Source organism: Gekko japonicus, unplaced genomic scaffold (assembly GCF_001447785.1).
Source record: "Gekko japonicus isolate JY-2015 unplaced genomic scaffold, Gekko_japonicus_V1.1 scaffold150, whole genome shotgun sequence".
Lineage (NCBI taxonomy): Eukaryota > Metazoa > Chordata > Lepidosauria > Squamata > Gekkonidae > Gekko > Gekko japonicus.
In genome coordinates, this window is record NW_015160839.1 from 968,096 (window position 1) to 990,771 (window position 22,676).

The 22,676-nt window shown below is 51.2% G+C and overlaps 2 protein-coding genes across 2 annotated transcripts in view; one reads left to right on the forward strand and one right to left on the reverse strand.

The window, feature by feature from the left end:
* MYO9A (myosin IXA) overlaps positions 1–4,312 on the forward strand; it is a 130,913-nt gene extending 126,601 nt beyond the window's left edge. The window contains 2 exon segments of the mRNA XM_015418905.1: positions 132–274; positions 2,725–4,312. Coding sequence (XP_015274391.1) covers positions 132–274; positions 2,725–3,200 — 619 coding nt within the window. The 3' untranslated portion in view covers positions 3,201–4,312.
* Positions 4,313–9,013: 4,701 nt separating this feature from the next.
* On the reverse strand, positions 9,014–21,972 carry NR2E3 (nuclear receptor subfamily 2 group E member 3). Its single transcript, XM_015418856.1, has 8 exons — positions 21,915–21,972; positions 20,175–20,325; positions 17,430–17,533; positions 15,399–15,668; positions 13,082–13,263; positions 11,790–12,030; positions 9,484–9,589; positions 9,014–9,146 (listed from the first exon to the last, which is right to left on the reverse strand). The coding sequence occupies exons 1-8, from the start codon at positions 21,970–21,972 to the stop codon at positions 9,014–9,016; spliced, it is 1,245 nt and encodes a 414-aa protein (XP_015274342.1).
* Positions 21,973–22,676: the final 704 nt, after the last annotated feature.

The window sequence follows — 22,676 nt, forward strand, 5'->3', positions numbered from 1 at the left end:
TAGAGAATCTTGTTACCTGCCATATCCCAGGCATTTCCCGACAGACACGCCATTACTTCCAGGCTTCCTCTCAATGCTGCTGGTTTCTCTCCTTCCACTGATTCTACTTATTTGTTTCTATTTCACCCCAGGGAAGAGCTGACGTTTGAGATGCTGGCTCTGGAGCCCCGAGCCTCCGATGATGAAACACTGGAGTCCGAGGCCTCCATCGGCACGGCGGACAGCTCCGAAAACCTGAACTTTGAGTCCGAAGGCGCCATCTCGGAGAGATCAGGTGAACAGAGGCCCCATTCAGACAAAAAAATCTGTGTCTTGGCTGCTTTGTCCAGATCATGGAATTAAGCCAGTGGCACCGCTGAGCAGGCAGTCAGCTGTTCGTCGTGCGTGAGCCCCGCCCCAGTTCAGTTGAGGGTTGCCAGCTCTGGGTTGGGAAATTCCTGAAGAGGTGGGGGTGGAGCCTGAGCACGATGAGGTTTGGAGAGGGCAGGAATCTCGCCGTGGTATAACATCGTGAAGTCCCTCCTCCAGAGCAGTCATCTCCAAGGTAACTGATCTCTGTCCTCTGGAGGTCAGCTGTAATTCCAGGAGATCTCCAGGCCCCACCCTTGTACCCTAGTTTGGTATAGTGGTTAGGAGCGCAGACTCTAATCTGGGAGAACCAGGTTTGATTCCCCACTCCTCCACATGCAGCTGCTGGTCTGACCTTGGGCCAGTCACAACTTCTTTCAGAGCTGTTCTCTCAGGAGCAGTTCTTAAAAGAGCTCCTTCGGGTAGTGAAGAGCGGGGTATAAATCCAATCTCCTCCTCCTCTTCCTTCTCTTCCTCTTCTTCCTCTTCTTCTTCTTCTTCCTCCTCCTTGCCTGTGCATCCTTCCCCTACCTGCTAATGACCGCTGCCTCTACCCATGCTTACAGCCATCTACGGGCCCTTTTCTCAGTGGCACTGCCTCCTCCTCCTCCTCCTCCTCCTCCTCCTTGCCTGTGCATCCCCCCCTACCTGCTCATGACTGCTGCCTCTACCCATGCTTACAGCCATCTACAGGCCCTTTTCTCAGTGGCACTGTGCAGCATGTGTGGCTGGTGTGACCCTCGGGAGCACCTTATGCTCCCCCTGCCCCCTCTTCCCTGGCGGTGCTGGCCAGCCCAGGAGGAGGGGAGATGGAGCGCCTGCAAGCAAGTGGGCAAGGGAAGGGCACACAGACAGTTGGCAGAGGAGGCATGCAAGTGGGGGTCAGTGACAGTAGGACCTGCTGGAAGACCTGGGCCCTGGTAAGAACATATGAGAAACCATGTTGGATCAGGCTAGTGGCCCATCCAGTCCAACACTCTGGGTCAGACAGTGGCCAAAACCCAGGGGCCACCAGGAGGTCCACCAGTGGGGTCAGAACTCTGGAAGCCCTCCCACTGTTGCTTCCCAAGGACCAAGAATACTGACCATCACTGCCCCAGGCACAGTGTTCCCTCTATACCTTGTGGTTAATAGCCACTCATGGACCTCTGCTCCATATGTTTCTCCACATGCTCATTCCTCTTTGGGTGAAGAAGGACTTCCTTTTATCTGTTCTAAACCTACTGCTCCTGAATTTCATTGAGAGCCCACCTGTTCTTGTATTATAAGAAATGGAGAAACATACTTCCTTCTCTACCTTCTCTATCCCATGCAGAATTTCGTAAACCTCTATCACGTCACCCATCAATTGTCGTTTCTCCAAGCGAAAGAGCCCTACCTCAGTAGATGCCCTACCTGAGGGTATGCTGAGGCCAGCGCTGCCCCATCCCCAGGCATACCCTGGGAATTGAAGGATTTGGGCCACAGTCTGTTTTCTCCCCCTCCTGAGTAGTTTTCCTACTTATATAACCTTCTCTTCACCCATACTATTCAATATTCACTGTGGTGTTTGGGAATGAAGATAGATGTTTTTTTTATAACTCTGTACTTTATCGCATAACAACAACAGAAATGTCAACAGTAAGAGGTTAAACATAGCAGTACAATCCATATATGTTCCAGTAGCTAATCTGGAAACAGTAATGCTTTTTACAGTAATCATAGCATATGTTACATTCAGTTAGAAGTGCTTAATAAATACAAATCATACAGTATTTTCGGTGGGCATCCTCTACTTCTTGTTAGCCCCCCCATGTATTCTAAGGAGGGCAGCTGTCCATTTGGAAAATTAGTGGATTAAGAAAGGTTATGACTTTAAATTCTGAAGATATCTTATCTAACAAGTTCCTTGCCTTCTCGTATCAACACCCAATGAGAGGTATATTAGTTCTTTTCCACTATGAGGCAATCAGAAATGTTGCCACCACTAGCAGTAGGGAAATCAAATCCAAAGGGTGTTTTGTTTTGTTTTGTTTTTTAAAATGTGTAGCCTGGATGGTGAGGAACCCATTCAATTAAGTACATTTTATTTAGCGTCAGAAATCTTAAGACTTAAAAAAAACCCCCACCTGTGCTTGCTATAAAACAAATTTGTAAAAAATCCAAATTGTCACTTACCAGCATAGACTTCGGAAGCATGCTTGGAGGATCCCATCCTTTGGTCACTAAACTTGGGCAGTGTAGAGAATGAGCAATAGCCAAATGTTGGATTTCATTGGTCCCCCTGGAAATTCAATCCCCCCTCCTCACTTTTAACTCCACTTAGCACTTCTTCTGTGTGTCCCCCCCCCCATGCAAGGCCAGCACTTAGCCTGTCTTGTTTCTCCTTCCTGCCAGAGAGAAGTTTAGCTTTCGGCTCACCGCGACCCATCAAGGCAGAATCCACCACCAACCGGTCTCGAAGGCACCTGAGGAAGCAGCCAGACTCTCTGGACTCTGTGGACTCCTCGGTTTCTTCTCCCTCCCTCTCTCCTTCCTCCTCCTCCTGCTTACCTCACGTAACTAGGAAACGATTCCAGATATACTCCAAATCGCCTTTCTACCGAGCAGCTCCTTCCGGGGGTGCCACAGCGCTCGAGCGCTCCCCAGGGCACCTGAAGGGTCTGGATGACAGGCCGCAGTTCACTACCAGGGGGACTTTCAATCCCGAGAAGGGCAAGCAGAAACTGAAGAATGTGAAAAACTCTCCCCCGAAAGCCAAAGAGCCCCCCGAGGGGGCTGCCGGGACAGGCCGGAAGAGGCACCCCGATGCTGCTGATTGCAACAGCCCCCAGCAGCTGGTGCTGCTCGGGAACAACGAGTTCATGGTGTGAGCCGGTCAGCGGCAGCCGAGCGAGAAAGTCTGACCGTCTCCCCTCCACTTCGACACCGCTGCCACCGCCTCCACCGTAGACCAGCTGCCCGTTGCCCACATCGGCTTGTCCTCCCTCATTGCTTGGGACGCCAGCACTACCTCGCCAGTGCTGAAGAGAGGAGGTCGCGCTCCGAAAGAAAGCCTGTGCTGGGAGGTGCCACCAAGGCCTTGGTCGCCTTTGGCTTCTGGATCTCGGGACCTTCTTGGGCTATCGGATTGGGAGTTTGCGGCGAAGCTAGGGGGAAGGACGCCTGCTGTTTCTTGAGTCGCAAAGTGGCCCTCTTTGTGGGCCAGGGAAGGCTCCAGCCGGCCAGGGACACCCAGGAGGGCAGTTGGTAGTCAAGAAAGCGGCTCTTGGCCATCATTGTCAAAGCTGCTGACTTTGGGGTGGGGTGGATATTTCTTTTTGCACTGGGATATAAGCATGGACCTCCACAGAAGGAACCACAGCAAAGAGGAGACCATTCCCTTTGTTCCAAGCTATTTATAACACACTCCGTAGTGTTGACCGATGATACGAAAATGCTCATTTCCATTCAAGCACTTCTCAGACCCGCCGCCAGGCGCGAGCCTGTTGTGGCAAAGAGATTTTGTGTGTGTGTGTGTGTGTGTGTGTCCAGGGCTGTTTGTCGTTCCATTTAGCTTCAGTTGTTGACAGTGTCTGAATCACCAACGCCCGTTTGATTGCAGGTAGGTCAAAGCCAAAATATCTGTGCTGAATTTTCAGTAGCCATAACCGTGACAAGTGTCCTGTGAACGTCAAGACATGCACAGGATAAGATTCTGGGGGGGAAGGCAAGAGCGTTTCCCCAAATTTAGAGCCCTTGGCCTTTCTGACTGCGTCCCAGATGTGCTGTGCTGCTACCTGCACAAAGGATGCACAGGCAGGCAGTGCGACAGACCAGGGAAAATGTCTCTCCACCCCGTCAGCTTCATTCCAGTCAAGACAAAGACTGACCCAGTATGGAGAAGCGATACGTAAGGCTGCTGTCCAAATCGGTCTGTTTACCAATGCGATCGAGCTTTTCTTTCGGAACATCAATCAGTATTAAACAAAGGAGGGGGGGGAGAACAGAGACTACTTGAAACGCTTTGTTAGTATTATGGTTACTGAAGATCAATGTAAATAAAACTTTTTGGTTTTGGTTTTCATTTTTTTTTATTTGCCCCTCCCCCGCATAGTGGGACATTTAAGCCAGGAAGGTGAAAGGGTAGTTTGGGGGGGGGGGTAGTAGAATCGGACCAGTGGACTTCGCCGTACAGAACAGCTCAAGGTCATTGTTTTCCAACACTGGGGTGCTGCGGGGTAACTTTGCCAGCCACTTTGAGTTTGGAGCGTTCAGGAGCTCATCGCTGGGATTAAATTGTTTTGAAAGTGGCTTGCGGGTAACCCAACTTTCCCTCCCTTTTTAGCTTTGGCAATAAGAAATATATTGGGGGAAAGGAGAGCCAGTGGGCAACGGCCCCCCCTTAGAAGCCCCCTTTCCAGGGCATCTGTTAGCACTGTCGTAATGGGTGGGATCCCATAGCATGAGATTCTGGAGCCGGGAAACGTTGGCAGGGGGGTGGTTTTGCTTATCTGGCCATCTCGTTTGGAGTCACTTGCACAAAAGTCACTGCCGTTTTTAAAACAATGGTTTAGACTTTTGTTTGGGAGCCCAAGGCAGAGGCAGCAGATGTACCACGGATCATCATGTGCATAAAATACCTGCCCTTTGACGTCCTTTGCAACCATTTTGCTGCTGGAGTTACGTTAATGTCATGCAAATCCTAATGTGTGCTCAGTTTTCTGTGGTGGCTGGCTGAGAACAAGTAGGGAATCCGTGGTTTCAGGCTGCTACAAAGTCTGAGCCGTCCTTCAAGTCCAACCAGACTGGCTTGTGCACCATCACAGGTAGTCTGGGTGCCACTGGACCTGAGGTTTCAATATTTGGGAGTGCCACGAAGGCCCCCACGGGGGGGTCACCACGTGCCTCATCGTGGGTGGACTAGCTTTATAGGTGGAAAAAATAACACAAACGAGTGCCCTCAGCAGGTTGGTGGCTACTTTTGGACAGCGCAGCAGGCAGTGTATCTTTTAAAAATGCAAACGTTTCTGATTGGAGATGTGGCTGTGAAAGACGCCTCGCTTATCAGAGAGTTGTTTCAGCTTCAAACCAAGGACTGTCCCTCCAGAGAAATCTGAAACCCTGGGCCGTGTCAGTGGATTCACAGTGCAGCCCCTTGCTTTGGCTTTGCTGTCTTTTCAAGGCAACCGTCAGGGCCAGGGCATTGCCCAGGCGGATGCTGGGGGCACCACCGTGGGAGGGTGCCAAACAGATGGCATACCTTTCGTCACCACCGGCACCATCTCCACCATTGTTCAGGGGTGAATCCTCCGGGAAGCACCCCTGTGGGTGGATTTCATCCGTTCCCCCCCCCCCCAGTGCAGAGTTTTCCAGCATGCTGTTGTTGGGTTTGGGGTTTTTTCTGGCCCCTGGCAGTTCAAATTGCACTTCATAAGATTCAGAAAAGGGAGACGGACCATCCCATACCAACCATCTCAAGTGTGCCCATACAAACCCAACAAGGGGCCCTGATGTCTCTGAAGCACCATCTTTCCGTCTGGTGTCCTGGCCACTGAAGGGGCATACCGGGGGCTCAAGTTGAGGATGGGCTGTAACTCTGAGCAGTGATTCCGATCAAAGGGGAGAGAAGGTCTCACTCAGGGGTCTGGACAGCAGCAGTGTTAATAGATAACAGATTCAGTCTGAGCTTGAAAGACGGACCTCTCATCCTCCCCTCTGCAGTGCTAGCCAGTTGCAGGTTATGCAGGAAGAGGAGGCTGCAAAAGAGGCAGCCTGACTTCGATCAGCAGCTGGCAGGCTCCAGCTTTGAATGTTGCATCAATCCCCTGCCAGTGGAAGACTAGTAAAAGGAGAGAGGTTCTACCCTTTTTTCTTGCTGTTGCTGGTTTTCTGTCTGCAGGGAAGCAGTCCAAAATGCGAACCTCGCCTGCACACCAAAGCGCCGCAGTCTGCCCCTTCCACCTCATTCTCCTTCATGCACAAATCAGGCGCAAACCAGACCTCACTCACACACACACACACGCACACAAGCCTCTCCAAATTGCCCAACATGCTTCAGGTGGACCAGTTTCTCATTCCGCTCCAGCAATGCTCGGCAAGGACGCAGAGGTGCCATTCTTGGAAAACCCACAAGGAACCCTGTCCTTCGCACAGAGTCTTCGGTCGGTTTCTGTGCTGGGAGAAATGAGCTTTGCATACACTCCACGGGACTTAGTCCCCTTTTCTTCCAATGCAAAGCCCTTTCACCAGCATCGGCCTGAGGGGAGGGGAAGGGCCAGGGTATTTTGAGGGTGGGTCCGGTCTGAGCGTTTGGTTCTCAAAACTATTTTGAACACAGGCAGCAGGAAGGAAGAGTCTTTCAGTTCGATTCCCCGTCCACATTTCTGCCTGCCGCCTGTCTTCCAAATTGCTCCCCTAGCGGGTCTCCCCCCTCCACATCCCCCACCTGCTATAGCGTTGTGGGAGGGTCTTGGAACCTCTTCCGCTCATTGTATTAAATGAATGTACTTACCACTGGGAAGGACATTGGCTGCATATAATTATTTTTAATGGAAATTTTTAAAAGTAATTTATAAGTATACTGAGTGTAAATTTTAAAAGCAGACTTCTGTATTGTAAAAGGATATATTGTCCTGTGTCATAACTCTAGGAATTTTACCTGTCAAAAGAAGAACTCTATAAAAATGCTTTATTTTGCTCACGGAGCCAGGAGGTGCGCTGTTAGCACAGTTGGCTGGCAAAGTTGTAATTTCATGTCTGGAAGTTTTTCTCTTTTTTTCTTCTTTTTTTTAATTAATGTCGGGTTCTTTCCCCCTTTTTCTGGATCAAGGCCGTCATATTTAAAGTGCAATTTGTGTAATATTTCGTAAATATAATACTATATGGCTGTACAAAACAAAAACCCTCTATGAGCAAATAACCCCTAGCTTATTAAAGAACAAAGCAATGAAAGAAAATGGTTGCTCGCGGCAGATGTATTCCGTGCTTGGTGATATTCAGAGTTCCCTAACTGGACCAAGATTCTGGGGGGCAGGAGCACAAATCCCAAGAGCAGCTAAGTATCAGCATGTGTCACATGAGCAAAAAGGGATTTGTCCTCTGGGGAGGAAGGCCTGATCTAGTGTTCAGCAAAACATTAGGTCCAGCGGGTGGGTCCCATGGAAAGGACCTTCCCCTTTCTACAGCCCCACTGGTCCCCTGTTGGTGGGTCAGGAGGCACAATTGAAACAGTTTTAAAAATAACCGTTGATGTGGCCGATAAAGAGAGGTATCGCCTTCAGAGGAGCCATGAGCAAATCAAGATACACCAGCCATTACAGGAGGGGAACCGGCCATTTATGACTTTATCAGTTCGTAGACGAATTCTTGTAGGACTTCTCAGTCCACAGCCAGGAGGTTATTAAAGTGGGGGCAAAAAGTAAGTTTATTTCACTTTTCCACGTGAGAGGCGACATAACCAGTCCTCTCTCCCATAGTGACAAGAAAGCTACAGCAGAAAACATAAAACTCAAAGTCAGAGAACACACTGAAGCATCCCCTGGGGTTCTGAGTTCCACTGAGCCTTGTGCGTTCAAAGTGAACCGGTGGTGAATGTCCTTTCGGCTACAGCACAGGGCTGAAAGTAGCCGAACAAGGAGCTGCTCAGACAAGGTGGAGCGTCACGTTTCTCTCAACCAGGAAAAGTGAATGTGGGGAGTTGTGGGACAGAGGCGCTGTTTCCAGTAAAGCCCGAGCCCAGATGTGAGAGGTTTAGGCCCAAAAGCAGCTCTCTGCTGTGTCTTAAAAGAGGATCCATTGTGCAGCCTTGCTTTCCACTGGCAAAGAGGAAAGCAGAGCTGTAGGGCAGTAAATGGAGTAATAACAATCAAAATGGGCAAACTCCCAGTTTATTAAACAACAATAGCCTTCAAAGGTTCCTTTCTCTCCCCCCCCCCTTTAAAAAAAGTATTGGAAACACTGAGTTAAGTGGTTCTGCCATCAAACCGGGTCAGGCCTTTTTGTCTAGGTGCCATCCCCTGCCAGGGTCCTGGAGCCCAGCCGTGCAGGAAGAGCACAGGTAAAACACGTGGGCGTTTTCTGGCACCTTAATGCAGGCAGCACATCCTAGCTTCAGTTCATGTACTCCCTGCAAGGTCTTGAAAATTGCAACAGCTCAAGTTCATTTTCCAAGGTGGCTGAATTTTTTGTCATGCCAGGAGGGGCTTGGAATGGCCTGGGTGTCTCCCCCCCCCAAAAAAAAACCCACCCCAACTCCTTCATGGTTCTGTCCTCCCTTCCCTGACATTTTCCCCTTAATGTGAATGGTAGAGTGTGATGGATGGTTAAACGCCAGCCTTACTTTGTATCTAGGGGCCATGCCTTCAGTGCCCAGACTCCAGCCTGGACTACGTCATCATGGAGAGAGCGTCTTTGACCAGGTACACATCCTTTCAGCCCTTTCTCAAGCTTGGAATGAAGAGTGTGACTACTTGAGCAGCGGCAGCTTAGAATTCTTCAGTGTTCAGGTGCCGATGACTGCGAACCACGCGAATCTTCTCCAGGCTGCATGTTACCTGGTGGTCAAGCCACAAGGTCGAGGGATAAGAGGGGAACAGGATGGCCTCTCTCCCTCCCCCATGCCCCAACCATTCGTTGCCTTCAGATCCAGGATCTGGAACGGGAGGGGGAAGTCTTGGAAGGGGGTCTGTCCCTCCAAGGGAGCGGGTCAGTTTTTGAACATGTCGCAGAGCAGCTTTTCCATGGGGGTGTTTCCGATGGTTCTGCGGAAAAAAAGCAGCTCGATCCGGTCTGAAGAAACAAATTTCAAAGCAGGCAGAAGCAACAGGAGCTTCCCGAACCTGGAAGAGTGGAGGAGAGGTTCAACTTAATGGAGTTTTTAAAACAAGACCGTCAGCCTCACGTCTAACAGTGCCGGTAAAGGCCTTGCTTTCCCAGCCTCGCCTGGAGCAGAGGCCGCTGCCCTGACAGAGCAGTCCCGTAAAACAGGAAGGACTTAAAGCACGGAAGGGGAAGAGGATGTGAGGAAGGCAGGGCTGCCAGCGGGGGGCTGGAGGGAGACCTGTCTGGGGGCTTTGGTCACCCCGGAGGCCAAGGGAGGAGGCAGCTGGCTTTCACGTTTCAGTCCGGTTGTACACAGGGCAGTGGGGGTAGCATCTGGGGAGCAGATTCTGGTACCTGACAGGCTGGCCAGGGTAGTGCGTCTGGCAATGTTGTCCCAGCATCACCTGGGACTGATCCTGCAAGTTCTCCACCTGCTCTGGATCCTTCAGGCCTCGGGTTTCTAAGAAAAAGAGAAAGTTTGCCGCAAGGAAGTGTGAAGGCGGCGCCAAGCCCAGCAACACCTTTGCTGTCTCTGTTCGCTAACTGACCAGTTTGCAGTTTCTTGACGTGGGGCTGGGTGTGCAGAGAGGAGCCCAGTGAAGGAAGAACTCATTCCCAAATGCTCTCCTCAGTTGAGAGAGGAGAGCGTGATGTAGTGATGACCACAGGAATCAACAGCCTTCAAAGGGGATTAGATAGATTCATGGAGAAGAAGTCTGTCATTGGCTGCTAGCCCTGGTGACTATGGGGAACCTCCACATTCAGAGGCACTAAGCCTCTGAATCCCAGAGCCAGGAGGCAACACCAGGGGATGGCCTCGGCCTCTATGCCCTGCTTGTTGGCCCTCCAGAGAAACTAGCTGGCCACTGTGTGACAGGATGCTAGACTAGACGGACCACTGGTCTGATCCAGCAGGGCTCTTCTGATGTTCTTAGGAAGGCCTCAGCCTCTATGCTCTGCTGTTGGCCCTAGAGAGGAACTGGTTGGCCCCTGTGTGAGACAGGATGCTAGACTAGATGGACCGTCACTGGTCTGATCCAGCAGGGCTCTTCTTGTGTTCTTAGGAAGGCCTCGGCCTCTCTGCCCTGTTATTGGTCCTCCAGAGGAACTGGCTGGCCACTATGTGAGACAAGCTGCTGGACTAGATGGACCACTGGTCTGATCCAGCAGGGCTTTTCTTGTGTTCTAATGAAAGCCTCAGCCTCTCTGCCTTGTTGCTGGCCCTCCAGAGGAACTGGCTGGCCACTGTGTGAGACAGGATGCTGGACTAGATGGACCACTGGTCCGATCCAGCAGGGCTCTTCTTATGTTTGTATGTTATCTCATGGAGCAGAACAGGAAAGCTGACCGACCCCTGACCAAAACAAAGTAAGAAGGCTTGAGGAATCACACTGATCTCATCTTGTACGATGACGAATGCCAGTGGAGTCAGTGTTAATGTATTTTAAAAGGGTGCGGAGGGTGCCAAGTAAAATGTTTAAATGGGTAGGTCCGGTTTGGTTTTGTGTCTGTCTAGTTTGCCCGTCGGCCTGTAGGAGAGAGACAAAAACACTAAGATCCTGGAAGTCTGGGCCTGGGGCCTTTTGCGTTCAAAGCAGGTGCTCCCCCACTCAGCTGTGGCCCCCTCCATAACCTTTGCTAGCTTGGTTGCCTCTGAAGCCGCTTTAGCCTCTGAAGCCGCTTTAGCCAGGAGGCCCCCTCTGTGTGTGCATTTGTGTGTGTGTCCTGATTCTGCAGGTACAGAAAAAGCACAGACTGTAGCGCTGGGTACAGAATTCAGGGACACTTTTGGCAATTTCTCACTAGAGCTGCCTCGCAGCACAGCGCCGTTTGCCCCGACACAAACATGTCAATTTCACACCCAAGGCTGCGGGGCTGCATTTGACTCGGGGCTTCGACCGATTTCCTCCGCAGTTTCATGATCCTCAAAAACCAGGATCACGAAACTGCGGAGGAAATCGGGCGAAGCCCCGAGTCAAAATGCAGCCCCGGAGCTTCGGGTGTGAAATTGACATGTTTGTGTCGGGGCAAACGGCGCTGTGCTGCGAGGCAGCTCTAGTGAGAAATCAGCCCTTGTGTTTGCATCTGGGAAACAAAGGGCAAGTGAAACAAAGAGAAGTCTGTGATGCATTTGCATTATAAGCCGCTTTTCTCCCCACAGCTGGGATTCAAAGCGGCTTAGAACATCATCCCCCCCCTTCCATTCTCTTACACCAACAAACCTGTGAGGTAGGCCAGGCTGTGAGTTTACGATGGGCCCAAGGTCACCCAGCCAAGCTGCCGTGGTTGAAGTAGGAATTTGAACCCAGGTCGCCCTGGGTTCTAATCCACTACATCACACACCGTGGGGCCAGGCCTGCTGCCATCTCAACATCTGGGCACTGAACACAATTTCCAGTGTTTGGAGGTCGGGTGAGGGAAGCCTTTGATCCCCTCTTCCCCCACTCCGTGGCTAGCCAAACCAGAATGAATGATGCAGAACAGTAAACGATTGCAGAATAAGGTATATAAGGTACTAAATTGTAATTCTAGTAATTCAGGCCTATTGTCAGTTCCCTTTGTCTTGACGCAGAATTTGGATTCTCTGCCTACGTGACTTAGCTCTGACTACACACAGCCCTGTCTCTCTCACAGGACCCCTCCCCACCCCTCCACCTCACCTGGTTTGAAGAGCACGATCGCTTTCAAGCAAGCAAACTCAGTAGGGTCCACCGCCAGGGCTTTGTAGCGCACAATTATTTCCTGCAGGGAGCAGAGGTCCGCACTGGCAGACGCCAACTTCCCGTTGAGGGCCGGGGCCAGCTCTGAGACGGAGAGAAGAGGGCAGCTCTCCAGGGGCAGCGACCACTGAATGGCGCAGAGAAGGAAGAGTTCGCTCCAGGCTTCCTCCAGTAAGATCACCTGCAACAAAACAGGACCATTTTGGGCTTTTGCACACGTTGGGAAGCAACAGGATCTGCCCCTTGGTTCAAGCCTGCAAGTATCGTAGCAGACGCACCGGGATCCTTCCTTTGGGTTTTTCCCAAACACATTTGTTGGTAAGTTATAATGGACTATATACGGGAGTGACTCTTACAGGAAGATGCATTTTACTCTTCCAAAAAGGGATCGCTTGTTTTCACGTTGTTACGTTCTCTTCCATAGTTCTTACGCAATGAGTATATCTAGCCATAATTATAAACTTCCTGTCTTCCCATTCATCTACTGTAGGTATTCTCCATGCAATCTCTAGTCTAGCACATGTTACCTTTGCCAGTGTGATTAGGTAGAATAAAATTCTTGGTTGATCCTTACGTTCGTTAGAAATCAATTTAAAAAACATCGAAATTCACACAGGTGCCATGCAATTCTATAAATTATGGCTTTTTAAAACATATCTGTTTCATCTGTACCCTGCCTGTCTCCCCAGTGGGCACCCAAAGTAGCTGACATTGTTTTGTTTTCCTCCATTTTATCCTTACAACAACCTTCTGAGGCGGGACAAAGTTGGAGTCCAGTAGCACCTTTAAGCCCAACAAAGTTTAATTATGGGTAGAGGCTTTCGTGTGCATACCCAGCATTAAACTGTGTTGGCCTTAAAGGTGCCACCGGACTCAAACTTGTGAGGTGGGTTAAGCTGAGAGTGGGTGACTGGCCCAAGGTCATTCCACGGCAGAGTGTGGATTGGAACCCAGAACTCATCTCCCAGATCCTAGCCCAACACTAACCATTAAACCACACTGGGTTATACCATCCCACTCTACCCTGCCAAGTTTGATGCTTCTATCTGGCGCTAAGAATCCAGGCTCCCATGTCTAACATTAAACCAATCATTGTTTTCCCAGCTAGATCCTTCCTAGTTACCACAAATCAAACTTCTGAGAACGCATTGCCAAAGCAGCCATTAGCTCTGATCCCCTTTCATCCCGCCGGGGTGAAGGCCTCCACAGGTAGGCTTGGCCAACATCCTCACCTGGTCTCGGAAGGGCAGGTTTGAGAAGACAGGCAAATTCTTAGCCCATTTGACAGCCATGAAGAGGAGGCGGGCGGAGGTTTCGTAGACGCTCTCGGGGCTGGTGGCTGGGTACAGGGATGTCTGGGACTCTCCCGCAGCGCGCTCCGGCTCATTGCTTGTCACATCGATGTTCTCATCTGCTGCAGAAGGAAGAACAATACCTGGTCCCACTCTTGGCTTGCTCAGTACAGAACCAACCAACCACAAGGCAAAGCCTGAGTATGCTATATTCACTAGGGGGCAGCAGCATCCTTCCATTTGTTTGTGTCTTTGCCGCACAAGAGAGAAGGCTGAAAAACAGTGGTACTGACTCTGCAGCTCACAGAGAGCAAAACCACAGTTAAGACTAACTGGAGTTAAATCAACCCACTTCGTTTCCAGGTTTGACGTAGCCTGACCACAGTTAGTCGAGTGGCCTGCATTCAGATGATCCACCCTATCCATCATTTATTAAACCATAAATTCGAGGATATTGGTGCTGTCAAACTATTTAACAAGTTTGTTGATTCCCAAACACAGGATTGCTTTCACTCTGGCCCGTCTCGATGTTCTTCCATCTGCTTTATTAGAAGGGAGATACTGTGGTGTGCCGTTTCATGAGCGTTTAAGCCCTTGCGCTACTGGGGAAACGGAAACAGCCAGACTTGTGCTGCTACACTGCCCCTTCTATAATGGCCTTAGATATATATATTTATTACACCATTCCTCCAAAAAAAAAAAATCCCAGGAAGACTGGAAGAATGCTGTACCGCCTTTCTTTCTTTTTTTACCTTTGAATCTGAAAACACCAATAGAGTTGCCAGGTTCCGTGCAGCTGCCAGGGTCTACCCAGGTACCGTGTTAATTTAGTGTCACGTATCTACTCTTTTAAAATCTCTTAACAGAAGATTGCTTATTTGTGTGTGTGTGTGTGTTCTTATAAAAGGTAAAGGTTTCCCTTGCTCAAAAGCTAGTCAAATCTGACTCTAGGGGGCGGTGCTCATCTCCGTTTCCAAGCCGAAGAGCCAGCGCTGTCTGAAGACTTTTCCATGGTCATGTGGCTGGCATGACTAGACGTCGAGGCGCACGGAACGCTGTTACCTTCCCACTGAAGTGGTACCTATTTATCTACTTGCAGTTTCTTGCTTTCGAACTGCTAGGTTGGCAGGAGCTGGGGCCAGAGACAGGAGCTCACTCCGTCATACGGCACTCGGGTCTTGAACTGTCGAACTACAGACCTTCCAGTCTGCAGCTCAGCATCTTAACCTCTGAGCCATCGTGGCTGGTGTTCTTATAACCACTCTACTAATGTATGTTCTATTCTGCTGATCCATGGCCATAATAAATTATTGATTGATTGAGCTATAAGAACATCAGAAGAGCCCTGCTGGATCAGACCAGTGGTCCATCTAGTCCAGCATCCTGTCTCACACGGTGGCCAACGTTCCTCTGGATAGACAACAACAGGATATAGAGGCTGAGGCCTTCATAAGAACAGAAGAAGAGCCCTCCTGGATCAGACCAGGGGTCCCTCTAATCCAGCATCGTGTCCACACAGTGGGGCCAACAACAGGGCAGAGAGTCTGCGGTAGGGTTGCCACGTCTCCCCCGGCCACCAGCAAGGGATGGGGGGGTAGGGTTGCCAGATACAGGTTGAGAAACTCCTGGAGATTTGGGGAAAGGGACCTCAGTGGGGTACAATGCCCACCCTCCAAAGCCTCAGTTTCCTCTAGGGGAACTGGTCTCTGTAGTTTGGAGATGGGGTGTGATTCCAGAGGCCCCCCAGGTCCCACCTAGAGGCTGCCATCCCTAGGCTGACGCCTTCCCCTGATGTGGCCTCCTGGCTCTGGGACCCAGAGAATCAGTGCCTCTGAGCGTGGAGGTTCTCCTCAGCCACCAGGGCTAGTAGCCATTGCTAGGCTTACCCTCCATGAATCTGTCTAATCCCCTTTGAAAGTTGTTTATTTCTGTGGCCATCACTGCATCCTCTGACAGCGAATCCCACATTTTAATCACTCTCCAGGTAAAGTAGTATGTAGTATGTAAAGCAGTCTATGTAAAGTCTGTACTGGACCTACTGCCTATAAATTTGCGTAATCTGCGGAGCAATCTTGTAGGTTTGACACAGTGGCACCACGCGTCCTGCGTCATTTTGGAGAAGCGGTCGTCAGCAGGGTACAAAAGCCCGGGCTTCTGTAGCCCTCCCCAGGGACACTCAAGCAGATGAGTGCCTCTCCCTCCCACGCTCTCCGCACTGCAGATCCGCCGGAGGAAGCCACGTCTTCGAGCCGCCTACCGTCCTCAGGTTCCAGCTTGGCACAGGTCTCCGCTGTCATCAGGCTGGCCATGAAGCGGTGGTTACTGGGGGGCGTCGGGGCCCGGGATCTGGAAGCCCCGGTCACGGAGCAGGAGCCGGGGGCTTGAGGGCTATGCAGAGAAGGGCAGGGCGCTGTGGGCACTTCCCACGTGGTCATCGGGTGCCCAGGTGGCCGGTCAGGATCCAGGGTAGCGGTAGCATCAAGCTGCACCTGCACGGTGCTTCGGGGCTGGCGTTCGTTCTGTACGGCTGGGAGGCAGAATGGGGAGTGGAAGAAGATAGCAAGATTGCATGAAAAAGCTGTCTTACACAAAACCATTTCCTTCGTCTGTCTAGATCACTTGTTTTCTCTACTCTGGCTGGCAGCATCTCTCCAGGGTTTCAGGTAGAGGTCTTTCCCATCACCTTCTACTAGATTCTTTGAATGGGAGATGCCTGGAATTGAATCTGGGACCTTCTGCATGCCAAGCAGACACCCTATCACTGAGCCGGATCAAGGTCTGTTCCATCACTTACCACCTGATCCTTTTAGCTGGAGATATGCTGGAAATTTGAATCTGGAACCCCCTGCATCCAAAGCAGGTGGTTCACCATTGAGCCCCTCTGCCTGCCTGCCTGCGACTGCCAGCGATTCGCTCCACACAGTCCCTACTTATATACTTGATTGTCCTGTATCCTTGATAGCATCCACTAGCTTCTCCCTCTCAATGCCATCAGATGGGGGACTGAGAAGAGGAAATATATACTTTTAAATGCCTGTTCCAAATCAGGCTGTGAAGGATCCAAGTCCCCATTGGAACTGAGATTCAGGTGTTAACAATACAAGTTGGCATTTGTATAGCGCTTTCCACGTTCAAAGTCCTTCACGTACAGTATATTATCGTGGTAAAGTGGTCCTGTAAGGTAGGCACATGAGGAACATTTTCACCAGCATCTTCAGTTGAGGTGGGTTGCCAACCTCCAGGTGGTGCCTGGAGATATCCTATTTATTTGTTTTCTTTATTTCTTCACACTTACAGCCCTCCCTTCCCAGAAGTGGACTCAGGGCGGGTAACGGCATCATTTATACAAAAATGTTGTTAGTAAAATAACATTACAATTTAAAACATCTTCTTAAATATTAAAATGGTGGTCACAGCTAATAACAGAAAAACGAAGAAGCAAACAAAAAATTCCCTGGTTGTGGGAGGTTCCTGGCAGTAGCCAGCAGTTGTTAACAGACTGATCCTAGAATTACCTCTGTAGTCCAGAGATCAGTTCCCCTGAAGGTAATGGCAGCTGTGGAGAAGCAGCAGCAGAGGAAGAAGAGACTGGATTTATACCCCGCCCTTCACTACCCGAAGGAGTCTCAGAGAGGTTTACAATCTCCTTTCCCTTCCCCTTTCCTCCCCACAACAGACACCCTGTGAGGTAGGTGGGACTGAGAGAGCTCTGAGAGAAGAAGAGATTGGATTTATACCCCGCCCATCACTACCCAAAGGTGTCTCAGAGGGGCTTACAAACTCCTTTCCCTCCCCCTCCCCACAACAGACACCCTGTAAGGTAAAAGAAGAAGAAGAAGAGACTGGATTTATACCCCGCCCTTCACTACCCGAAGGAGTCTCAGAGCGGCTCACAAACTCCTTTCCCTTCCCCTCCCCACAACAGACACCCTGTGAGGCAGGTGGGGCTGAGAGAGCTCTTGACAGAAACTGCTCTTTTTTCAAGGACAGCTCTTATCAGAACTATGGCTTGCCCAAGGTCATCCAGCCAGGTGCAAGTGGAGGAGTGGGGAATCAAACCCGGTTCTCCCAGATTAGAGTCTGTGCACTTAACCACTACACCAAACTGGTGCACCTTACACCACACACCCTCTCATGGAGGGGGGACTCCATGGCATTGCACCCAAACCCCACCTTCCCTGGTCTCCACCCCCAAAGCTCCAGGAGTTTCCCAATCCAGAGTTGGCAGTCTCAGGTCTGAGCCTCCCGCCCCCCCCCCGCCCCCGCAGCATTAGGTCTGTGCTCTCACCATCTTTGTTCATCCCAGCTTGGAGGCATTTCTTCAGCCGACAGGCTTGGCATTGGTTCCTGTGCACTTTGTCCACTGGGCACATCCCTGTGCCAGCCTGGCATCTGTCAAGGAAAGAGCACACTGGGGTCATTCCGCTGAGACGGCATCTGCCAGCAAGGGCAGGTCCTGGGCCCCTTCAGCTCCCTGAGTTGGGCAGGGCTGCCTTTCGTTTGAACACCATCCCTGCAATCCCTTTATTACCAGGATCCCTAACATGGTGCCTCTGCGTTCCGTGGCATTTTGTGGTTGCACCCACCATCCTGCGTCTATTCCAAAGATGCCCATAACCTGGGAAAGGTTGGGACCCCTGCTTTACTAGGACCCGCAGTAGGACATAAAACAGTGTGCGAAATTTTGAATTCTCCAGAACTCTTCATCAGGGCAGAAGTTACAAAACTAAGAAAAGCAGATTTTTAAGCAGAATTTAACATCATGGTGGAGCTGCGGTGGCTCAAGTGGTTAAGACGCTGAACTGCAGGCTGTGGGAGGTCAGTAGTTCAGCAGTTCGAGACCCGAGTGTGCCGCATGACGGAGTGAGCTCCCGTCTCTGGCTCCAGCTCCTGCCAACCTAGCAGTTCGAAAGCAAGACATTGCAAGTAGATAAATAGGTACCACTTCGGTGGGAAGGTAACAGCGTTCCATGCACCTTGCTGTTTAGTCATGCCGGCCACATGACCACAGAAACGTTTTCAGACAGCAGTGGCGCTTCAGCTTTGAAACGGAGATGAGCCCCACAACCCTAGAGTCAGACTCGACTGTCTTCCGAGCAAGGGAACCTTTACCTAACATCATGGTGGTTAAATAAAGCCTCCTCATTCCAGCTTTACTGTGGGTTTGCTGATAGGCAAAGAAGAATCAGCTTTTGGGTGGCTGCAGGCCAGGATCCATAAAAGCAAAAGGTAATTCAACTCCGTAGCAACAACCCGCCCTCCAGTCTCTAATCTCCCTCTTCAGCCACTGAGACTCAAGTCCCTTTTCCCAGGGACTTTGCGAATCAAAGCAACATTCCAGCTCCAAGGCTAACTTGCATCCTGGGCCACAGAAAGGAAGGAAGCGCAGAGTAAAACCGGCGGAGGGAGCAGAAGTCTTCCCAGTGAGGGCGGTGGAGAAATCTGCCTATCCTATTTATTTATTCTTCATATTTGCATCCCGCCCATCCCGCAAGCGGGCTCAGGGGTGGTGGCTCAGGGCGGGTCACATAATCTTCAACAATACAATAAGGTTTAAGAACACAATATAAACGTTTAAAATCAGTAGTTCTAGCTACTGGTGAAAGTTCCGACCCATGAATGCTGATGGCTATGGCCGGTTGCCGATAGATAGGTGGCCAGCAGGTGGGAGACAGCAACCTCGGGGAGGCCATGTGTGGACGCCCACTGCCTCAACCAAAAGCCTGGCGGAAGAGCTCCGTCTTGCAGGCCCTGTGGAACTGAGTGAGACCCTGCAGGGCCTTGATCTCGGTGGGGAGCATGTGCCACTAGGTGGGGGCCAGGGCAGAAGAAGAGGAGATTGGATTGATACCCCGCCCTTCACTACCCAAAGGTGTCTCAGAGCGGCTTACAAACGCCTTCCCCTTCCCCTCCCCACAACAGACACCCTGTGAAGTGGGTGGGGCTGAGAGAACTCTGAGAGAAGAAGAGAAGAGATTGGATTCATACCCCGCCCTTCACTACCCAAAGGTGTCTCAGAGCGGCTTACAATCTCCTTTCCCTGCCCCTCCCCACAACAGACACCCTGGGAGGTTGGTGGGGCTGAGAGAGCTCTGACACAAACTGCTCTTTTTCAAGGACAGCTGTGCCAGAGCTTGTGACTGACCCAAGGTCACATCAGCAGGTGCAAGTGGAGGAGTGGGGAATCAAACCCGGTTCTCCCAGATTAGAGTCCGCGCACTTAACCACGACACCAAACTGGCTCTGGTCAAAGCTAGACAGATGTCTTTTGGGCCAGGGACCACCAGGAGATTTTCACTACTAAAGCGTAAAGCTCTTTGAGGCTTATATGGGAAGAGGCGGTCCCTTAGATATGTTGGTCCCAGGCTATATAAGGCCCATCCCACCCCTTCTTCTAAGGAGCTCAGACCTCCCCTTAGGGTTTTCCAGCCTCCAGGTGGGCCTTGTAATTCCCCCAAAATGAGAACTGCTCTCCAAACTACAGAGATCAGTTCCCCTGGAGGAAATGGCTGCTTTGGAGGGTTGACTCTATGGCATTGTACCCCTTTGTGGTCTCTCCTGTCTCCAGACCCTGCCCTCCCGAGGCTCCAAGCCCTAATCTCCAGGAATTCACCAACCCGGACAGAGCCGTGTTCCCTCTAAACTGAGTTAGTGTGAGCTAGCTCACCGTTTTTTAGCCTCCGGCTCGCACATTTTTGTCTGAGCTCAGGAAGGATGGCTCCAGAGCAAACCAATTTATGCAGGAGCCAAATGGTTCGCTCACAAATTTAATGTCAGTAGCTCACAAAGTGGGATTTTTGCTCACAAGACTCCACAGCTTAGAGGGAACACAGAACTCCACCGCTTCACATCACCAGAACAGCCTTGGAAGGTGATTTAGGCTGCGGGTGATGGGCCTGAGGTCACCCAGTGAGCTTCATGGCTGAGTGAAGGCTGGAACCGAGGCCCTCCTCTGGCACTCCACCTTGCCAGCCCCGGAGGGGCAAAGGCCACACAGTCTTCCAGCGGCTCCCCCCCCCCCAGGCAGCCTCACCTGTAGATGAGCTTCCTGCGGACGCTGCGCTTGAAGAACCCGCTGCAGCCGTTGCAAGCGTAGATGCCGTAGTGCTTCCCGCTGCTGGTGTCCCCGCAGACTCTGCACAGGAGCAGAGGGCTCCCAGCTTTGCCAGGCACTGGGCTGAGCCCTGTGAGGGGGAAAGCAAGACAAGTTTGGGGGGGGCAGACAGAGATGGGACTTTGGAAAGTGATCTCTAGTAAGAGTTTGGCGCACAAATGGAGTAGAGGCTTCGAGGCCAGAGTCTGGGGCAGAACTCCAGCTCATGAGGAAGACAGGAGGGCCCCCCCAAATAAGCTGTTTACATTCAAAGCATCCATTACCATCTAAAGGGGGGTGGCCTGTAAGACCATTAATTCCAAAATCTAAAGTGACCTAACTCCGCTACTGGCCAAGGAGCTGTTACAGAGCTCTCCCGTAGGGAGTGTCTTGGAATGTGTTGTCCATCTGCTGAAACGTTGTTTATTGACTTCATTTATACCCTTCCTTTCTCCCCAGTGAGAACCCAAAGCGACTTACATCATTCTCCTCCCTTCCATTTTGTTTTCACAACAACCCTGTGAGGTAGGTTAAGTGGACAGGGTGCGACTGGCCAAAAGTCTCCCAGTGCACTTCCATGGCAGAGACGGGATTTGAACCTGGGTCTCCCAGGAAGTAGCGTGATGCTCTTACACCATGTTGGCCAATCCTTGTACGTCTGGGCCAGGCCTGGATTGGAGGCCACCTCTCGTGTGTGCCATCTCGACTTCCAGGAAGGAAGGTGAGACATAGCAAAGTAATAAAATGGAGAATGTTGATTCCAAGTATTGCAGCTGTCTGTGTAATGTGTTTCTGTCCTGTCTTAAAGACGCATGTGTATCTTGTACGTTCCATTGTCTTTAAAAGTACCCTCTAAGTTTGCCTGAGAACAGCCGGCTGGATCAAAAACTGACGAAGTGAGTTTTAATTTGGGTAAAACTGATGTTTGGAATTAAAAGTTCATCCACCTTGAAAGTGCCGCCAGACTCCTATTTTATTTATTACTGCATATGAACACGGCTACCCATCTGGAATAGGGGTATTGCATATGGGCATGCAAAGATTCAAAATTTGATTTGATGCTTCTTTTTGTTTGACTGTTCCACTTTTTTAAAAAAAAAACCACACCTCTGTATCGTTCCTACACCAACTGGCTGCTTCAACTTTGTGAGCATCAAATCAAGGAACAGAGGCAAAAAGGCAGAAATGTACACTGTTCCTCCGGAAACAGCAAAGTGGACTTTAAAGGCTTCAACGGACCCCTGGGGTGGATTTCAGCAGGTCTGAGCAGCATCCTTCAAGTGAATTTTAAGTAACATCTCTTGCGTGCGTTTTCAGTTGCACGTCTCGTGTGAATGTTAAGCTACTCTTCTCACGCTCCGACGGCTCAGGACTGGCAATTGGGGGGGGGCACCTCGACTTGGGTTACCGCCATGGGTTTCGGTATCTGGGTCCTTGGGTGACTCCCTCCATATCCTGGTAGGTCCCAAAGCTCTGCCATTATGCCTCCTTAGCTTTGCCCGGGCAACCGAGGGCAGAACGGCACCCTTCGCCTGCTCTAGCGTCTCTTTCGCTGCGTCCCATGAGCAGATCCGCAGCAGCCTCCAACTCTCTTGGGACCTGCTATTCTGGCTGACTGCCGCCGTGTCCAAAGAGGGTGGGAAAAAAGGAGAGGAAAGTCCGGTCCGGAGTGCCACTTACCTGACTGGCTGCCCTCCATCGCTTGGCTGCTTGCAGACCCTGCAGGGGAGGCCGTCATGCTGAGCACTGGACCCCGGAGACAAAGTTGTTGAGCCTTCTGGGATCTGCAGCTGCTTCCTTTGTTTCGGCCTCCTCTTCAGACCCACTGGCAAGGAAGTGCCCGGGCAGTGGCTGGTTTCTTGGGCAAGGTCCCGGGATCCCTGAAATCCAGGCCTTCTGTGGGCGAAACGCCCTGCCGTAAGCCTCCCGGCTGTCCTCCGAGACCACAGAGCACCCTGCTTGTCCCCGAGGGTCTGGGATGCCTTCTGTGCCCCGTGAGGATCTCTGCTCTTCAAGGCGCAGCCGGGAAGATTAGCCCTTCCTGCCGTGTAAGCAGATGCCTCTCTGTCATCCTCTTTAATCTTTAGCCTCTCTGCAAAGGTGGAGGAGCCACCAGCCACACGGTGGAGGACCGGCGAGGTGCTGAGCCCTGGACGGGGCCAGAACGTGTAACCCAAATCCCGCTGAGACCAAATCTGTCGCCACCTTTTGATCATGGCGGCCGGACAAAACGCCCTCCATCATCCTCTGCTTTCTTGTTGCTCCTGCCCGGGAGGTTGCTTCGGGCTCATTTGTTCTGCCCTGGGCTGGGATGCCAGAGATGTGGAGGCTGCTGTGCTGTGGAGACATCTGAGCTCCTTCGGATCTTCGACCCTCACGCACACCACCGTCCACTTTTCCTTGCCGCCCGAGAGGCGACAGCCGAGGTTTTGGGCAGCCAAC

What these genes read in the sequence shown, in the direction of transcription:
- NR2E3 (XM_015418856.1), bottom strand. Translation starts at nt 21,972, where the DNA reads ATGACGGCCTCCCCTGCAGGGTCTGCAAGCAGCCAAGCGATGGAGGGC. An exon ending in AGCTGGGATGAACAAAGATG is followed by an intron (nt 15,669 to 17,429) that starts GTGAGAGCACAG and finishes TCTGCCTCCCAG; the next exon opens with CCGTACAGAACGAACGCCAG. An exon ending in ACCTGCCCTTCCGAGACCAG is followed by an intron (nt 12,031 to 13,081) that starts GTGAGGATGTTG and finishes GTTTTGTTGCAG; the next exon opens with GTGATCTTACTGGAGGAAGC.